The sequence below is a fragment of the Heterostelium album genome (assembly GCF_000004825.1).
Source record: "Heterostelium album PN500 unplaced genomic scaffold PPL_scaffold9, whole genome shotgun sequence".
Taxonomy (NCBI): Eukaryota; Evosea; class Eumycetozoa; order Acytosteliales; family Acytosteliaceae; genus Heterostelium; species Heterostelium album.
Window position 1 is genome coordinate 47374 of NW_008805071.1, and position 19436 is coordinate 66809.

At 31.5% G+C, this 19436-nt stretch overlaps 8 protein-coding genes and 1 non-coding gene across 9 annotated transcripts; 1 reads left to right on the top strand and 8 right to left on the bottom strand.

The window, feature by feature from the left end:
- Positions 1-431: 431 nt before the first annotated feature.
- On the bottom strand, positions 432-1328 carry PPL_08567 (class I SAM-dependent methyltransferase; the record flags this gene model as incomplete). The annotated part of the gene is made up of 1 exon (XM_020579376.1): positions 432-1328. The coding sequence occupies one exon, from the start codon at positions 1326-1328 to the stop codon at positions 432-434; it is 897 nt and encodes a 298-aa protein (XP_020430051.1).
- Positions 1329-2252: 924 nt separating this feature from the next.
- Positions 2253-5049, bottom strand: PPL_08568 (uncharacterized protein; the record flags this gene model as incomplete). The annotated part of the gene is made up of 4 exons (XM_020579377.1): positions 2253-2306; positions 2836-2862; positions 3343-4598; positions 4731-5049. 4 exons carry the CDS (start codon positions 5047-5049, stop codon positions 2253-2255), a joined length of 1656 nt encoding a protein of 551 aa, XP_020430052.1.
- Positions 5050-6345: 1296 nt separating this feature from the next.
- Positions 6346-9162, bottom strand: PPL_08569 (uncharacterized protein; the record flags this gene model as incomplete). The annotated part of the gene is made up of 4 exons (XM_020579378.1): positions 6346-6408; positions 6959-7046; positions 7554-8421; positions 8514-9162. 4 exons carry the CDS (start codon positions 9160-9162, stop codon positions 6346-6348), a joined length of 1668 nt encoding a protein of 555 aa, XP_020430053.1.
- PPL_08570 lies at positions 6552-6633 on the bottom strand. Its single transcript has one exon. It is a non-coding gene; the product is annotated as a tRNA-Leu (tRNA).
- A 697-nt stretch (positions 9163-9859) lies between the features above and the next one.
- PPL_08571 (uncharacterized protein) lies at positions 9860-11729 on the bottom strand (the record flags this gene model as incomplete). Its single annotated transcript, XM_020579379.1, has 3 exons — positions 9860-10484; positions 10643-11484; positions 11691-11729. 3 exons carry the CDS (start codon positions 11727-11729, stop codon positions 9860-9862), a joined length of 1506 nt encoding a protein of 501 aa, XP_020430054.1.
- A 346-nt stretch (positions 11730-12075) lies between these two features.
- PPL_08572 (uncharacterized protein) lies at positions 12076-13146 on the bottom strand (the record flags this gene model as incomplete). Its single annotated transcript, XM_020579380.1, has 3 exons — positions 12076-12086; positions 12179-12929; positions 12991-13146. The coding sequence occupies 3 exons, from the start codon at positions 13144-13146 to the stop codon at positions 12076-12078; spliced, it is 918 nt and encodes a 305-aa protein (XP_020430055.1).
- Positions 13147-13315: 169 nt separating this feature from the next.
- Positions 13316-15673, bottom strand: PPL_08573 (uncharacterized protein; the record flags this gene model as incomplete). The annotated part of the gene is made up of 1 exon (XM_020579381.1): positions 13316-15673. One exon carries the CDS (start codon positions 15671-15673, stop codon positions 13316-13318), a length of 2358 nt encoding a protein of 785 aa, XP_020430056.1.
- Positions 15674-16336: 663 nt separating this feature from the next.
- PPL_08574 (uncharacterized protein) lies at positions 16337-17077 on the bottom strand (the record flags this gene model as incomplete). Its single annotated transcript, XM_020579382.1, has 2 exons — positions 16337-16833; positions 16918-17077. The coding sequence occupies 2 exons, from the start codon at positions 17075-17077 to the stop codon at positions 16337-16339; spliced, it is 657 nt and encodes a 218-aa protein (XP_020430057.1).
- Positions 17078-18105: 1028 nt separating this feature from the next.
- Positions 18106-19281, top strand: mcfJ (mitochondrial substrate carrier family protein; the record flags this gene model as incomplete). Its single annotated transcript, XM_020579383.1, has 1 exon — positions 18106-19281. One exon carries the CDS (start codon positions 18106-18108, stop codon positions 19279-19281), a length of 1176 nt encoding a protein of 391 aa, XP_020430058.1.
- Between the last annotated feature and the right edge of the window lie 155 nt (positions 19282-19436).

A 19436-nucleotide genomic window follows, 5' to 3' on the forward strand; every position in this document is an offset into this window, starting at 1 on the left:
TAGCTGTATTCTTTAATATAAACGAACCAGCAGGTTAATATCAATACCTGCAATTTGTTGACTGATTGATTGGATGATTGATTAATTTGTTTTATGTTGTTGGTGGTTTAAATTACAATACAATTAATTTACAATTAGCAATTCCGTGAAATCTTTTTTGCAAATATCCCACTCTGAGGGGAAGATATTGAAGATATCTAGAGCTCTGATATTTATCATCATCTTAAGTATCATCTGTCAACAAATCTTTTTTTGAAAAAAAAAAAAAAAAAAAATGTATTCTTCTCTTGCTTCTTTCAGAATTATCAACTGATATCATACAAATATGTAAATTTATGATAATCAATAGATTGTTAAAAAACTTTTTTAATTGTTTCAAAAAAATTAATCATTTTTTTAAAAATTTCTATTAAATCGTTGAAAAATTTTTGTTATTTTTGACCAACTGAAATTATAACTGAACCAGTCAACTCATATTCCAAATTGTTGTTATTGCTGTTATTGATATTGTTGTTGATATGTCTTTTAATGAGCATTTCTCTATATGTTTCCAAAAGTAGGTCTCTTTTGGAAATTGGTAAAGGTTGCTTCAATAATTGAAAGACAGGATTATTTCTAACTACATTGATTGTCGATTCTATTGTTGTCATTACACTCTGAGTTGATCGATAGAACTCAACCGATTTGAAACCAACCTCTTTGTACAGATCTTCTAGTTCATTCTGATATGGAATTGTCAATCTCCTAAGTAGACTCTCTGGAAAAACTGGAGGTTCACCAAGCATTTCATAGCAAACTTTGCAATCCGCTATCAAAAACCAATTGCTATCTTTGGTGATGAGCGATACCTTGCCGCCTGGCTTCAAAAGTCGGTAGATCTCGCTAAGTCCAGCTTTTCTATCGTTGAACATCATCCAGCCGAATGAAGAGAATACATAATCGAATTGATTCGATTCCAATTGTGTCATTGATTCACCGTTCATACAATAAGTCTCTATATTTTTCATACCTTGTGACTCTATTGCATGATTCAACAAGTCAATCATCTTTTGTGAGATATCAACAGCGACTACTGAACTACTACTACCATCTCCACCAGTAACAGAACAAGGATTCATTTCATTGAGTGTTTCTACAAGTGGAAATGTCAATGAACCCGATCCACAAGCAACATCTAGTACTCTCAAAGGTGATGATTTACGACGATTATCAATAGTTTTAGCTATCATATCGGAACCAAACTTTGAAAAGAAACCTTTACTGTTCATAAACTTTGAATAGGAAGTTGCTGTCTCATCCCAATTATTTAAATCGAATTGTTTTTCCATTTTTCTAATATGATATAAATAAATAAAAAAATATATGTATTTGTTAATTATTATTGTTGTGTTTTAATAATTAAACTTTTATAATTTAAATTGTAAAAAAAAAAATTTAATAACCCCTTTATTTTAAAGGTTAAAGAGATCTTAAAAATTTTTATAATAATTTATTTATATTTGCATTAAAAAAAATGTGTATTTGATTAATTTGGTGATTGATTAACTGTTTGTTAAAAATCCATTATCCGAAAGATGAAGATGAGTACTACCTGTTATCCTAACATTGAGTTCTCTGACTACATGACTTAAGCCATTAGGATACATCATTATATTCAAATGTAGAAGTTGAATGTAATACTATTGGCTTATTATTATTATTATTGCATCCATAACATTGTTTTTATAGTTTTTGGTTTATTTTAATTGTTTTTATTGTCGCTATTGTAGTTATCGTTGTTATCTTCATTGTGGTAGTTATCAGAGAGGTGTTGTACTTGCGGTCTTAGTCGCAGTTTTTTTGTTTCAAATATTGAGTTTTATAGATTCCAAATCTTTCTTGTGGTCTCTAATCTTCTCTACATCAATATCTGATGATATTGGTTTGTCTTCACAACTACATCTTGTCAATCTAAAGTCAAGTGGTGTCATCATAGGTTTGGTAGGCACTATGCAATTAAAAAAGAAGATGTCTGTGTAAGTTGATAATGACCGTAGTTATCATGAAGATGAATATGATGAAAAGATGATATTGTAGAAGAAGATGAAGGAAGATGTTGTTGTGGTTATATTTCCAATATTTGTGGTAAAAATATTGTAAATTCGAAACTGTTACTGATGGTATTGCTAGTGCTAGTATTGTTGGATTTGCAGATGATCTAGGTTATAACTGAGTTAGCGGTGGAACTAAGACAGTGAAAGTTATAAAAATATTTATGATTTCATATCAAATAAAGAGCTAGAGAATGAAAGTAATTGCATTATATACTATTTATTATAACTTAAATAATTGTATATTCCGTGTGTCAAAACAAAATGATTTAATAACCAGAGAGTTGAGTACTGTTGTGTATTCGGAAATCAGTCGGCCGGCACCGACTAGTGCTTGTTACTTCATTAAAAGTTTTGCAATCTTAAGTATCACATTACTATCTACAGTTACCTGTCATTATGACCTGTTATTATGATTTTGGATAATGTCAACATATGTACATTATTTACAACTAGCATTAAAATGGAAAATATACAAGATTAGCAAATCATTTTGACTAGCAACCAGCTCTTTGATTCTATAATCATTTCTTAATTTTATTGAGTAATATTGTATAATTAATTATATTTAATTGTTATTTGTTTAATTTTTTTCAATGATAGTAATAGTAAAGATACAATAAATCTTCTTTTTTGAGATTACCACTTAGTGAATTTATTTAAAACTAAGTTTTAAAATCTCTTCTTAATAAGTTAAATTTATTACTAAAATAAGGGATTTCAAAATTTTAATGAATTGATATACAAATTTTTCTCTAGAGACTATATTTCTCTTTAATATTAAATTTGATACCATAAACACTCAATACTCCTATCATTAACTTGGATGCTAATGACAATATCACCATTCAAAAGACTATCAATTCAATCACCAATAAAATTCCTGGATTCAGACAGACAAACAAATAGAAATTTGTAAACATAATAGCTCAATCAACTTGTTTTATATTTGGTCTAAGCTATCGGAATAAAGATAAAATCAAATAAAAATATCAAAATAAACAAATTTAATTTCACATAGTGCGTTTTGATTTAATTTCATTGATAATTTCCATAGATAATAGAAAGTTTAAACGTCTAAAGATAATATAGTTATATAAGATGCATCCTTAATGGATAGTCAAATGTTTTGTTTCTCACAAGCAAACTTATTTAAGGAATTTTTATATTCTTTTTATTCTATTTTTGTTCCAAAGATTTCCTCAAGTTTAGAGTGATGAAATATTTGAGAAACAATGTTTCCTGAATCTACATTGTTTTCATAGTCACCATACATTAGATAATAGTTTTCATCCAACTTTCTAATGGTTTGTGTGTGAAAAAATCCAAATTTTCCAATGATATTTGGGATTGACTTGATTATATTTGGAATGGTGATATTGATTTCAGATTGTTTGCTAAAGATAAGAGTTTTGACTGATGAGGGTACCAAATGCAATGTTTCATTGAGATCATTCCAACCAAGATCTAGCAATTCAATGGTGTTTGGAAGATTAACTTGAGGTAATCCACCTTGGAAATTTAGAAGATGCAGTTCTCTTAGCGCGCAGGATTGATCATCAAAATCAATGATCTTTCCACTTGTATTTGTTAGATAGAATTTGATTTTTTTAACACAAGATGGTAGTGTTATCTTTGGTTCGTTTGAATCTCCACGCATTATCAATTCATCGATAGATATGTTTGATGGAATTGGAAGAAGAATCTTATTTTCATATTCCAATGAAGCCAAGTGATATTGCAATGTGCGAGGGAATAATTCATCAGTAAATTGACAAACACCAATATAGTATTTTTTCAATGATGTTGGAAACGTTCCTCTCAATACGGTTCCTGACATTATAAAGTTGAATGATTTTAGAGTTCGAGGGAGGTAGTTGATATTGAATATAGTGGCATCTTCTCCTCCAACTTGATATTGAAAATAAACAGAAAGTGTTTGAAGCTTGGCAAGTGATGATATTGCTTGTAACCATGAAATTGGTAAACATGATTCGCTAGAATATTGTAAATCCACTCGACTAGGTGGTGGTTGGACTGTTACAGGGTCTTCAGGTGCTTCATAACTATCAAGCGATAGATATTCAAGAGACAATGGAAGTACTCCTGGTTGGATATCGTATTGATAGCTTATACTGCTTTCAAGAGAGAATTCGAGTAAACCAACTGGGAGTACACCTGCTTTAATTTCGAAATCATAACAGGTGAGGATAAATTCTCGTAAACCACACGGAAGTACCCCTGCTTGGATTTCATATTGATAGCTGTTTAGAGTAAGTTTGCGCAAACCATCTGGAAGTACACCTGGTAGAATCTCTTGATTGAAATCTTGAAAATCTAACACTTCTAATGAATTGTGAAGTGATCCTTTCACTAGTGGTTCATCGAAATTGTTAAATGTAAGCGATCTGATTGACTTTGGTAATCCATATTTCAATGTGCTACATCCATTTAGTGTTGTTACTGATTGTGATTCTGATATTAATCGATAGAGATACTCTTGATCATCTATAGAACAATTAGCAATATTGATTTGTGTAATATTGTTGGGAATACTTTTGAGCTGTCTAACATCATCTTTAAAAGAATGATAAAATTAGTATAATAAGTTTAATAGAATAGATTTATCAAGGTATTTACCATAATGATAATCTAAATTATCATAATTTTTATAACCAATATAAAGCGAACAATCAGTCTTTGATTGAATTGATTTGATAAATATATTATGATATGACTGTAATTTGAAATGCTTATGATATTGTTTAAAATCAGTGGTATTAAGTGTAAATAGGTCGGTACTATCGATGTTGAATATTAAATATTTATCTCTGTCGTTGTACCATCTCTTACAAACTAAACTGAAACAAATGCGATCAATGTTATCATCTAAATAACTAATTATTTTATTTAATATTAAATGTGATAGATTTACTATTTTATCTTTTTGATTATTCATTATTTAATTATTATTTTGTTTTTTTTAAAGTGGGAGGTTGAATAATAAAAAAGAGATCTTATTATAAAATTCGTTATTTTTTTGTTAAAACATTTTTATTTTTTATATTTTAATCATTATATTTTATCATTTTAAAAGAATGGTTCCCATTTGTTTTGTTCTACAGTAGTAAGTAAGTGAAATTTTGGGTAGATGAAACTACCGTGTAAGATGTTTTAAATAAAATTAATAACCTTCAAGGATTGTTTAGGGTCAATGTGTGATAAGTATTTTAGGTGGTTGATAATATAGATGTTACCGTCATCTGTACAAACACTGTATATTTAAATCGATACTGTAAAAATTCAATTGAGATGGGATTATGCTATAACCACTAAAGTCTGATGGCACATCGACTGCAACGATGATAAACTGCGATGGTCTGCTCATGCGAATTGCTGTGGCACAAGAGTATATATGTCATTGGTAAAAATACAAGAATTCATATATCGTTGTTGCAGGTCGTGATAGATACATGGCATAAATAAATTTCTAGGATCGTTTGGTGGTAAAATGGTAAACTTGTGATTTAAAATAGAGAATGAATCAATTATATTCTATCATTATATACTTTTTTATCTTTCTTTTAGTCAACATAAGAAACAAACATCATCATTTCTAATAAAATTTTTATTTTTTTTAACAAATTTATTTTTTATTATAAATACAAAAAATAAAATAGATTAAATTTTCTCACAAATTAGTGAAAATGAAAACATGTATAGACAAGATAAAGATATAAATAGAAGAACAAGAGCTAGCAAAGCTAAAAAAAGTTGAATTGTATCAGTTTTGTATTGATAAAGATAAAAGTAAATAGGTCAGCAGTAAAATCAGTCTTATTGATGTGATTCTCAGAGATAGAAATGAAAAGAGTCAATTACAAAAGATATTAGTTGACGACAATCCTTCGTTTAAATATCATCGTGGTCATGTCGATTATCTTTTACCAGCCATGATACTTGTGAAGATCTTTCAATATAGTTGGAAACTATCTACATATTACCATAGTTCACTCCATCCTTATCGAGATGCACTCACTTCTTCTTATCAACAAACAATTCTTTTGTGCCATTAGTACGATGTTCAACAATGTTTTCTTTCCACACCACTACAACAAAACAAATAATCTAGATGTATTTTTTGATATCAATAGATTAACAAGATCATGGTGTCCAATCAAACACATAATCAAACTACATTGCCATCATTCTATTTTCATTACTATGATGAATAGCGCAGACATCCAACTCACTTTTATCCTTTCAAGTGTTGAGAAGTTAAGAACTTAAATGGAAAGATATATTTCTTTTTGCCTGGCTAGTGTAAATAAAATACCATTGATCATGACCAATCTTCATGCTCTGTCCTGTGAGACATCAAAGATCACTAAAAACTATATCATTGCAATATTTGTTTTTTTTAATAATATACCGCATGCGGTCATCTAAAAACTAAAAGAGTACCAGAGGTGGGATTCGAACCCACGAACCAAATGGATGAGATCTTAAGTCACACTGCTTTAACCAGCTTACATACCCTGGTGCTTGTTGGATTTTCACTAATTTTGCGATTGTTTTTTATTTCTTATTATCCATTGTTTTCCACAAACTCGACCCTCTGTTACAAATTACTTGCTGAGTAAAAGGATATATCTTGATTCTATTATTTATTGTAACACCCTCACAACTTTAAATACATTGAATCATTTGTTGTTGCAGTCAACTAGAATAGCCACATTGCAAACGTAGACAGTCACTATCCCAGCATGGGCGTGACTTCCACGTCCACAAGGAAGTAATTTATAGCCATACCGTGGCATGTAAATCTTACGAGAGATTTTTAGATCATTTAATCCTCTTTGTTATACATGTATGAGTAAAGTATACTTTCTACCATCAAAACATTTATTTCTTATTTTCTCACGCTCATTTATCATATTTATAAATCTGTCTAAGCTGTTGTTATATATAGATAAATAAAAAACAAAACAAGTAGAACTACTTTATTTTGATTGTAGAATTTTATAAAGAAAATAAAAATTTTGTAAATTACTTAAGATAAGACTGTTTTTGTTACGCTTTTTTGATGTTGTTAAATGGTTTGATTGATATTATGTGCGGTATTTAAAGTCTCACTCTTAGTTGGTGAGTGGTTGATGAGTTTGCGGGAAAACTAATGATGGATAATAAGAAATAAAAAACAATCGAAAAAAATAGTGAAAATCCAACAAGCACCAGGGTATGTAAGCTGGTTAAAGCAGTGTGACTTAAGATCTCATCCATTTGGTTCGTGGGTTGAATTTGATATACTCTTTTATTAAAAGACATTTGTTTACTATAGACTAATTAGGTGAATACTAATACTCATTATAATACTAACAGCACGCACAATGTTAAAATATTTACACTTTTTTTTTTATTATTATTTAAATGATTTTTAATAATGTACATCTATTAGCTTACTACTTTGCAGATAAACGAGTGTGATCCTTTTTGGTAGCTTGTCTGCTGCTCTTTAGTGTTTGTATCTGAATGTTTACAGCACCTTGCACTCTAGTAAATATGATCTCACGCATTGAATCACCTTCAATTTTGTATTCTATTCTCTCTGTAAAGTTAACTGGTAGTAAGTGATCCGATGATGATTGATTGAATGCTTGAGATATTGGTGATGTTGTTGACGGTGTACTATTATTACTATTATTATTATTAATACTACTATTATTAACATTGTTATTATTATTTACAATGTTGTTATTGTTATTTGAACTGTTATTTATAGCTGTATTATTACTTTGATTATTTACATTGTTATTATTACCAACATTGATATTTGGTTGTTGGAATGAAGATGATATTGAATTGATTAAATTATTTGAAGTTGTACTTAGTGAAGTCGACAATGAACTTAGAATACCTTGGTTTGTAGATGATGGAATATTTATGTTGTTGTTATTACCACCACCTCTACTTCCATTATTACTATTTCTACCACCTAAACTATTTTCATTTTGATGTGATCCTATAATAACACCTGTATTACTATTATTACTATTATTATTACTACTATTGTTATTTGAAACTAATATTGGTGATGGTATTAATGCACCTGGTGAATGTGACATGGTTATCAATGGAGCACCACCCAATGCATTGGCACCCGTTGAAATATCACGTGGTGATCCAATTGTATTAGACATCGTCGTCAAAGTCAGCATCTGAGGTGGAAACATCTGATTGAATATCGATTGTTTATAATATGCCTCTACCAAAACTGTTGCAATCTCTATCTTTCTTCCACTAATTAATACATAATCATATTCTGAATTGACTATAATATCAATATTAATGATAATAATAATTGTTAGTTTTTGTTAAATTATCCATGTATATATATATTTATAAAACTAATCGTATAATTACCATGTATTACAATAAAGTTATCTTCTAATGTACTCATTGATAATGAGGTTAAACTAATCATTGAGATTCTACGTTTTAGCTTATAGTCGACCGGTTGCACATTGTAGAGTGCACGATCGGTTATGATGATGATTCTCTCTTGCATTTTGTTACGTTTGTTCACCTTGATCAAGACGTCCGAGAAGAGAATGTGATTGTCACCAAACTTTGAGATCATCTTTAGAATGGTGATATTGGAAGACAGCTGCAAAAAGTCACCGAGAAACACTTTCGATACCGATGAACACCGACGTTTCTTCTTTCCCATGAATCGTGCATCCTCTTGCTTTGTGGTTTGCACGATCAGTTCGACGTCGTAGTTGGGCGTCGTATTGAGACTTCCAAAGAGACTGCTACTGCCATTGGCACTGCCTCGCTGGTTTTGCTGCTGCTGCTGCTGCAGACTGGACGTCGGTGAATTCCACTCGTGCATCGAGAGTATATTGAAATTGGTGATCGAAGACGATGGTGAAAGACTACCGGATCCACCACTGCTACTTCCTACACTTCCAACGACACCACCACCACCACCATTGTTACTTCCTACACTACTACCAGCAGCAGTACTATTACTACTTCCAACAGGACTATTATTCGTACCAAATGTCATAATATTGATACTATTGATAATAATGATAATGAGTATAATACAATAATAAAATAAATAAAAATCTAGAATTCTAATTAGTTATATATATTTATATACAAAAGAAAATAAAAAACAAACAAATCTATCTATAAATTGTTTTTATAGATATCTAAACAAAATAATAATAAATATCTAAAAATTTAGATTTTTCCAAATAAAATAAAAACTATTCATAAATATAAATAAAAATATTTATATGTATAATTAATTAGTTGTTACTTAAACAGTCTTTTTGTTATTGGCAATCAAAAAAACCAAAAACATAAAATTAAATTCAAATTAAATAAAATTTTTTAAAAGACTACAAAATTTGGTCTACAATATGAGAATTTGGGGGGTCTTGGCACTTTGTATTTTTGTGTAGACACAAAAATCTTTGCAAAATCGATTTGTGAAATTATTTTTGGTTCATTTATTTTGGGATTGCAAATTTTTAAAAGTTTTATTTGTTTTGGATGGGTTGACCAACAAAATGGAACAAACAACAAACTATTTATAAATATGTTAAATTTTTTTGAGACACAGATGTGTGCAAATTCTGTGCTTTTCTTTTTCTTCATATCAGATTCTTTAAGACCTTTTTTTTTAGTTTTTAAAAAAAAACATAATAATTTAATAATCTATTTTTTGTTGATCTGTAGATTTTTTGTTTATTTATTTAAAGTGATACAATTATAATATATATAATGATCCAAAATAAATGAATTAGAGCAAGAATTCCCATTCCTTTGTATATGATTCTCTGTTTCAATATTGTGATTCTCTCATCTTCAATAATGTCATGAATAAAGTTGGATGGATGTGTTAAGTATTGTATATGTTGTGTTGTCATTGGTATTTCTGGTTGTTGTTGTTGTTGTTGTTGTTGTTGTTGTTGTTGTTGTTGTTGTTGTTGTTGTTGTACTAACATACTCGATTGTTGTTGACCAATTTCATTATTATTTATATTTATGATTGTATTATTATTAATATCACCGCTATTACTATTATTACTATTGGTTATATTATTACTATTACTATTATTACTATTGTTATTATTATTATTAATAATATTTAGACCAGCATTCAATTGTTGAATATGTTGAACACTTAGTATCTGTGATTTTACTCTTTGATAGTACAACTCACAAGAATGATCTTGATTAAAGAGTGATCTAAAATTATATAATTTACTGAGGTGATGAATAAATGATTTATATCTTGATTCCACCGCCAATGTCTCTACGGGTATATATCTATTTAATTTAGCATCATAAAGATGTACATTTGGTGATAATAGTCCACTAAAATCATAAACAACAATCATGTTAGTCAGGTTATCATTTTAATATAATAATAATCTCAAAACTACTGCTACTACTACTAGTACTTACATTGAAAAACATTTAATATACACATGATCTACAAGTTTAGTGAATAAATAGCATATGGGTAACTTTACTAAAGAATAAGGGTGAGCGTTGCGAGTGATTGTTCGCGGTGATAGAGAAGTGAATGTACAAGAGTGACCACCGCCAGTATGATAAAGAGAAAGTCGAGCATAACGAATGGGTGATGCGACATGATCGGAACGAGGTCGAACTCGTTGAGAACGGTCGTGAAGATTGGCTCTTCCTGTCGCTCGATCTCGAGCGCGTCGATCATGATACGTGTGTCGGCGTGGAAGTAGCTGGCCGCCGCAAACGAGTAGCAACACACCGTCAGCGTCGACAGGTGTGGAGAGGGCGCGAATTGACGTTGGAGGTTGAGTGCGTGGACGGCTGCCCACGATGCGGCATTCGCTCCCATCGAGTGGCCCGTGAAAACAATGCGACGCGCTCCACAACGGTAGGCGATCGACATGAGTTGCTGCACCGCCGAGAACATCCATTCGAAGCGCGCAATCGTCGCGTACAGCTGGTGTTCACGGTCGTAGTACTGCTTCTCAAAGAGACCGCATGCCACGTCCAGTTGGACGTCGTGCACGTCAACGCTGCCGGTGAACGCCACAAACAGATTATTGAGGTGGTCGAGTGCCACCAACATTTTCGTGCGAGTGTGTGGTGGTTTGTAGAAGGAGATTGCATTCAGAGGTATCGTGAATGAATGTGAAGCAACGAGACTAACGATATCTTTCTCGATGTTGACATACGCCAGCTTCGAAAGGAATGCCGAAGTCAACATCAAGTGATCTTGAACCGATCGTCTCTCTACCTCTGTATCTAGAATCTGTTTATTATTCAACTGACAAAGTTGAGCATTCGATATATGATCATATAATAACTCTATCCAATTATCATCTTGCTATAAAATTGTGATGTAATTTTTGGTAAAATTTTAATTAGTAAAATATTTGATGTTTTATTGATCAAAATCAAATAATATCAAAAAAAAAAACAACACACACACAAAAACATAAACACAAATACACACAATTTTATTAAAATCTAAAAGAGTCTTTTTTACTAACTAAATAGAGATGTATCTTTAAAGTATAAAATAATATTTACCTTTATAATTTGATTATTAAATTCAACAGCTGTAGTCATATTTTATATGTTGTTTTTTTTTCTTTTCTTGTTTGTTGGTAATTACCAACTGTGATCTGATGATTGTTACAAAATATATATGTTATGTATTATTACAAAAACTACACCTTTTTCAAAAAAAGGGTAATAAATAAATATATCTATTTATAAATATAAAAGATATTTAAAGCAGTGTACACTAAATTTCTTATTATTAAATTTTAATTAAGACAACAATAAAAAAAAAAGAGGTTTTCTAGAATCAAAAAAACTGGTCAAAGTCCAGAAAAAAAAAATCAAATTTAAAAAAAAAAAATCAATAATTTCGGGTATTTGACCAAGGCAAAAGCAAAATTCAATCGAAAGTTTAAAGTAGTACTTTCTTAAAAAATTATTGATATCTGGATAATTATAAATATTTTATTTTTATTTGTGATAAAATTTATTATTATTTAATTTAAAGAAAATACTTTTAATTTGAAAAATATGATCCTCTTCTATTTCAATACTATTGACAGTATCGTAGATGTTGGTAATTGATTCGATTGGTAATGATAGCTCTTTGGAGATTGCTGTCACTATCGATTGTTTATTGAGAGGTGATTGTACTTTTACTACTTTTATGCCATTCTTTACCTTTACATCGATAAAATAAGATTCAGGTTTATGTGAGGCTAGGTTATATCTTTCTGCGTAATCCAATGAATCGAAATCAATCATTGGTGATTTATCAATTGATAGATTTGCATTTATATTTTGATTATTATTTAATAATGTTTTTGAACCACGAGATTTCTCATTATTCCATTGATACACTTGAAAAACTTTGAATTGACGAGTGTCCAAATCGATTTCAGTGTATTTTAATTTGAGTAGTTCACTATCAAACTCAAATGTTTCAATGGTTGCATAACTTCTATTAACATGATTCTCAACATTTGTAATTATAGAGTTGGCCAATTCGAATTCCATAACAGAGAGTGTCTGTTGAAGAGCATTAATATGAACAGAGATAACTCTAAACAATAAGAGTGGGAAACAATGATTGTTATAATTGACAAGTGAAGGATAATCAGGAGTAATAGCTTTCGATAAACACAATGGTCTAGAAAAGCTTTCATCTAATCCACTATCAGTCCATTCGCTACCTCCAACAACAGTATGTGAATACGTAAGTATATCAATCCAATCACTATGTTTCTTTTTAACAGCTTCTTTAAGCTAAATATATATAGATATTAATATTAAACTATATTATTTATAATATTATATAAGCTTTTACCTTATCCGCTATGAAATGATGATGATCAGTAACCATTCCCAAAATGGTATCAACCAACATATCCTTTTCATTTTCAATAGTTGGAATTATATAATCATCTTTTTTAATATCTTCACCAAAAGGGAAATATAAATAATAAAATTGAAAAATAGTCATTTATATTGTTAAAAATAATAATAATTTAATTAGATTTAGAGATAATTATTAATAAATTAAAGGTTAACAATTAAAAAGAAAACAACAATTTTTTTTTTTTTTTGGCAACAAGAATGAACATTCTGTTTGTTTAAAAAAAAAAGGTTGTGGAAATTACAATTATTTATTGTTACCTATATTGTCTACTAGGAATTCCAATTTGTTGTCTATAAATATCAGATATGTCGTCGGTGGTGTTGGTTGTTGAATCGTTTGTTGGCTCTGTACTTAGAGTGGCAGAGGTTCTTCTCATATGATATCCGTTTTCTCTGGGTCTAGACTTTCTGTCATCCGATAGCTCACCGTCTTCTCGCTCACGCTTCACACTTTGTCGATTGCTTGGAATGCTGCTGGTCGGTCGTGATAAAGACTTTCGAGAGCTACCCATGATTTCACGCGTCAGTAAGGTGATGTCATCCTCTTCACGTTTAACACTCTTTCTGTTGTTGTTGTTGATGCTGATGTTGCTGTTGCTGCTTGTCAAAGTTCCAATATGATCCTCTCGTTTCACTGATTTTCTATTGTCACCAACACTACTACTCAACTCTGGTCTTTGATAACTCTTTCTATTATTATTGTCAGGTCGATGATGACTCTTTCTGTTGTCACTACCACCACTACTACCATTTACACGAGTGGTCAAAGTAGAGGTTGTTGTACTACTCAGCTCTGGTCTATGATAACTCTTTCTATTACTATCTGATCTTTGATGACTCTTTCTGTTATCGCTAATACCATTGGGTATTATTTCAGTTGTAGTAGTTGGCTCTTGTCGATGATAACTCTTTCGATTGTCACCATTCATATGCGAACTACCATTTGCATACCCTGGTCTGTGATGACTTCTACGATTGTCAGTTGTTGTAGTAATGCTGCTGCTGCCGCTATCATTAATCTCTGGTCTATGATAGCTTTTTCGATTGTCAGATATCTCATGTCTATATTGACTCTTTCTGTTGTCTTCAAAAGGTGCAGTTTCAGTTCGATAGTGACTCCTTCTGTTGTCTTCAAAAGGTGCAGTTTCGGGTCGATAGTAACTCCTTCTGTTATCTTCCAATGGTGTAGTTTCAGGTCGGTACTGACTCCTTCTGTTATCTTGATGGTAAGGTTGTTGTCTGCTATCATAGTAAGGATCTGCTGGTGGTTGATTATAATAGTCGATTGGTCTTTCATGTTGTTGTTGTTGTTGTTGTGGTGGTGGTGGATATTGGTGGTGGTGGTTATGATATGGTGGGTACTGTTGATAATAATCATATCTTCGATTTGTTTCGTAATGTGGTGGATAATGATGATGTTGTTGTTGATAATAATAGTTGTAATAGCTGTCATAAGCACGATTATCATGATATTGTGGTTGTTGTTGTTGAGTTGGTGGATATGCATATGCACGATTATCTGCAGGATGATGATGATGTTGATGAGGAGGAGGAGGAGGAGGTTGTTGTTGATTATAATGATTTTCAGGTGGTCTAGATTCAGGCGGGTTTGATTCGGGTGGTTTTGTCTCAGGTTGTCGTGGTTCAGTTGGTCTTGTTTCAGGTGGTTTAGTTTCTAGTGGTGGATTTTGAGGGTGTGTAGATGATGTTGATTCAGGTGGTGGTTGTTGTTGTTGTGGTTGTTGTTGTTGTTGTTGACCATATCTATGGTCGTTATAATAGGGATCATTATATCTTTGTCTATTATAATAATCGTCGTATTCTCTCTGTCTATCGTAATAGTCTCTGTATGATTGTTGTTGATAATATGCTTCTCGATCATAGTCTCTGTATTGTTGTTGTTGGTAGTGTGTTGATTGTTGCGTCGGGTAATCTCTATAATATGGATCCCTTGGTTGTTGATTATAATGATCGTGGTGCTCAGAGTAACCTCTTTCATGAGGATTGCTATGTTGTTGTGATTCTGCTGGTGGATAATGTGTCGTAGATGTTAAAGATGGTGGTGGCGATGGTTTAGTATTCAATGGTGTATTTGTAGTAGAATCAGGACCTGGTGTTTGTTGTGGAGGTGGTTGTTGTTGTTGTTGTACTGTTGTTGATGTTAGTGTTGGAATTGGAGGTGTTGTAGATGTAGGTGCCGCAGTTGCCGCAGGTGGTGTATTAGTTGTTGTTGTTGTTGTTGTTGTTGTAGTTGTTGGTGGATGTTGTGAATAGTAGCTATGATGTTGTTGATTATAGTGATCACCCCAACGTTGATATTGATGATCATATTGATGGTTGTTATAATGATGATTATATGGTGGTGGTGGTGGTGATTGTTGATTATGATGCTGATGATTATGACTATGATTATGATAGGCATAGTCATTTGGAGGAGGTGCAGCTGCAGCAGCTTGTCTATAATCTCTATCTCTATCTCTATCCCTATCCCATTCTCTGTCCCTATTATTATCAGCAGCTAAAGGTGGTGGTGGAGGATGACCATGAGGTTGGTTTGCTACTTGTTGTTCAGGTTGATGTTTATCTTTGCCATACGAATAGGTATGACTCATTTTATATGTTGGGTTCTTTTTAAAAATTAATTATCTATTAGATCTATTAGATTTCTATACATTTTAGAATATTCTATATAAATATATTTTGAGTTTTAATAATTTTATCTCGAGCTGATGTGATTTTGAAAACTGAGTTGTGTTTGTTGATGATTGTCAATCATTAATTTGAATTATAACCACACACATTGTTTACAAAAAAACAAAAAAATTAGATATTTTTATTTTTATAACATGTAATCTCAGATTTTTATTGTCCATCCTATTTTCAAAAAAAATAAATAAAATTAGTACTTTTTTCCTACTCCTAAATGTTTTTTCTTAGGTGTGGCATCTTTAAGAGATCCTTCAAATTTGTAAATTCTCTACCTTGAGTTTCTATCATTCTAATTTATTTATACTTAAGTAACTCTTTGAAAGTTAATAATTATGAAAGAAATTTCCGATATTTATATGTTTCTGAATTCATCTTTTTTTTTCAATGCTTTTCAGAAATAAAAATAAATATAACATTTTGTGTTCAAAAAGGTAAAAGTTAAAAATTTACTATTGTTTTAATATATTTAAATTTAATATAAATAAAATACAATAAACATGGTTTGGTTTTGATTAAAAATAAATTTTATTTAATTTATTTTATTTTATTTATATTATATTAGTTATTTAAATTTGTTGAATTAAAAAGTGTGGCAAAACAATCTTTTGTTTGTGGAGCAAAGCTGGCTTCATTGAAGAGGTACATGCCGATGGCAATACAAAAGCAGACTCAGTGAAGGTGTTGACAAAGTTGAACATGTTGGAGATTGCAAAACCTGGGTTGGTCTTGTCAGTGTTACGTGTGGTGGTAGATACAACCGAACAAGTCTTTACGTCGTAGAGGACGGTTTGAGCGGTTGTTTCAGTGGTGTTCAAGGCAGTAGCGTAGATATTGACTGGGAATTGACCAATCAAGGTAGTACCAATCAAGTGTTCCATTGGGAATCCACTTGGAATTGGAACATCAAGTGAGTGTACAGAGCACTGACCATTGGAGTAGATGAAAAGTTCATTGGTGGCACCGAATCCCCAGATCGAAGCTTCGAATTTTCCGATTTCATTAGAAACAATTAAATAATTACTTTGGAATCTGTGACCTTGGAAATCAATTGTAGTATTACCAACTAAAAATAAAAATAAAATTCATTATTAATAATTAATATCTTATCAGTATAATAAATATTATTAATTTATTAATTAATCTTTACCTTCAAAGAAAGATGAACCTTGTTTCTCCTGGCTGGAAAGAATGATGTTGTATGCAGAGAGTTCGTAGGAGGTTGTGTATCCAACAGTGCTATCGCATGATTGAGCGTTGATGGAGGAGGCTAAAACTACAAATAAACAGGCTACTATTATTTTATACATTTTTGATTGTTATAAACAGGATTTGTTGTGAATGAACTGAATGATATTTTTTTAGCTTTAAAGTTGGTACCAATTTTTGTCAAAGTTTCATATCTTTTTTTCATATACCCTGGTTTTGTAGTCAAGGTGGAAAAAGTAAAAAAATCTTTTTTGTAAAATTGATTTTCAACAAACCTGGTATTCAAACCTGTTTTTTTCTTGTGCTGCATGCAACATGTTTAGTTTTTCTGAATCTACACAAAGTTTCGAACATTAGTTTTAATATCTTTAAAAAAAAAAAAAAGGTCGATAGATATCAAATTTGATAGTATCGGTTGTTTGCAGATTGAATTGTGGCAGTTGAACGATTATTTCAAATCGGTTACGAAAGATAATGAGTATATCTGGTCCGACTGCTTCTTTTGACAATATTACGAGCCGAGTGCAATATATTTTTTTGTTTGTTTTTTTAAAAAAGATTAAGATTAATTAAGTTCTTTTGATAAATATTATAAAATGTAGAAATGCAGATAACTAATTATTGATCCAACTGCAAAAACAAACAACACAATTATATTGATATAAGTACTCAATTAATTTTAGAAATGATCACCTATCAATGAGGATGGTATCGTTATGCTTTCAATTCTGATAATTAATAATATCAATGATAGTCTCTTTTTATTGTAAAGTGTATCATTCTATATAAAATCTGTCTATTCAAAACTAAATTCATTATGATTACATATCTTTAAAAAAAATAATGACATCACGATTATTGTTGATTTTGATTTGAAATAAATAAAACGAAAAATTAATTAATTACGAATTATTTTGGTGGGTGTGTGTGTTTTTTATTTTTTTTCTTAAACAATCATATGATTTCATCGGTTTTTAAACAAACTAATAATAAACTTTAAAACTAAACATATATCTCTATCTATATATCAACGAGGAACTCTTAAGAATTAACTAGTTTGTTAGTTTTAGCTAACAGATAGCATTAGTGAGTAGAGTTAGTTGATTGATTGTCTGTCTTTTCAAATACAATGTCTTCTGTATCAAGACATATAGATGATCAACAACAAGAACAACATCACCAACATGATATAAATGTAAATAAACATAGTAGTAAACAAGATAACAACAACAACAACGATAACAGTAACAGTAGTAGCAATAGTAATAGTGGTCAACAAAACAAATATAAAAATGCACAGAAAATAACATGGGACGATTTAGATCCAAAGAAATACTATTTCTATAATATGTTGTTTGGTGCGTCGATCGACGGTTTCATGTATCCGTTGGACGTTGTCCGAACACGTCTACAAGTGCAGGGCTCATCGATCATCAAACAGACATTCCCTGTGTATACAGGCACCTTCAATGGCATGAAGAATATATATAAATACGAAGGACTACGTGGATTCTACAAGGGATTCCTTCCGAGTGAGGTCGGTTATCTCTCGTCAAAGATCGTGTACTTTGGCGTGTACGAACAGTCGAAGCAATACTTGAATCGCTCCGAGTTTGGCGCGGCAAGTAGCTACCTGTCCGGAGGTATAGCGGAACTCTCGAATCTCGTCATCTGGGTGCCATTCGATGTGACCACTCAAAAGTGTCAGATCCAAGGACATCTCGGCGAGACAAAGAGCGCGTGGAGCATATTCCGTCAGACGTACGAGGAGCGTGGCATTCGTGGACTTTATCGTGGATTTGGCGCGACCGTCGTGAGGAATGTTCCGTATAGCGCCGTCTGGTGGGGATCCTACGAGAACACTAAAAACTACTTGCACCAGCTCGATATTCGTGGAAAACTCGGACTGCCCGCGCGAAACTCTGACCACTTGGCGGTGGCCGAACAACTGGACGATTCGCATCTCGTCGAAAACGAAGATCCCATTGTACATATGTTGGCGGGTTTGACTGCCGCCGTCATCTCAACGACACTTTCCAATCCTCTCGATGTCGCCAAGACACGTCTTCAAACTGGATCGATCGCACAATTCGAGAATCACAATCAAGCAACCGCCAACCAACCAAAAACACTATCGTCGTTCTTGAAACGTTCACATTTCATCTCTGTGCTGGTGGACACTGTCAAACGAGAAGGTGTAAGAGCACTCTGGAAAGGTTTGGTGCCATCACTACTTACATCCGCTCCTTACTCTATGATTTCCATCATTGTATATGAAGAAGTAAAGAAACTATCATTAAAATAACCAATATTATACTATATTATATAAACTTATTTATCATTACAGTTCGATCGATCACATTCACAAACATTTATAATAAAATTTCTGAAAAGAAAAAAAAAGGAAAAGAAAGAAACAAACAAACAAAGAAAAATAATAAAGTTCTTTTAAAAAATTTA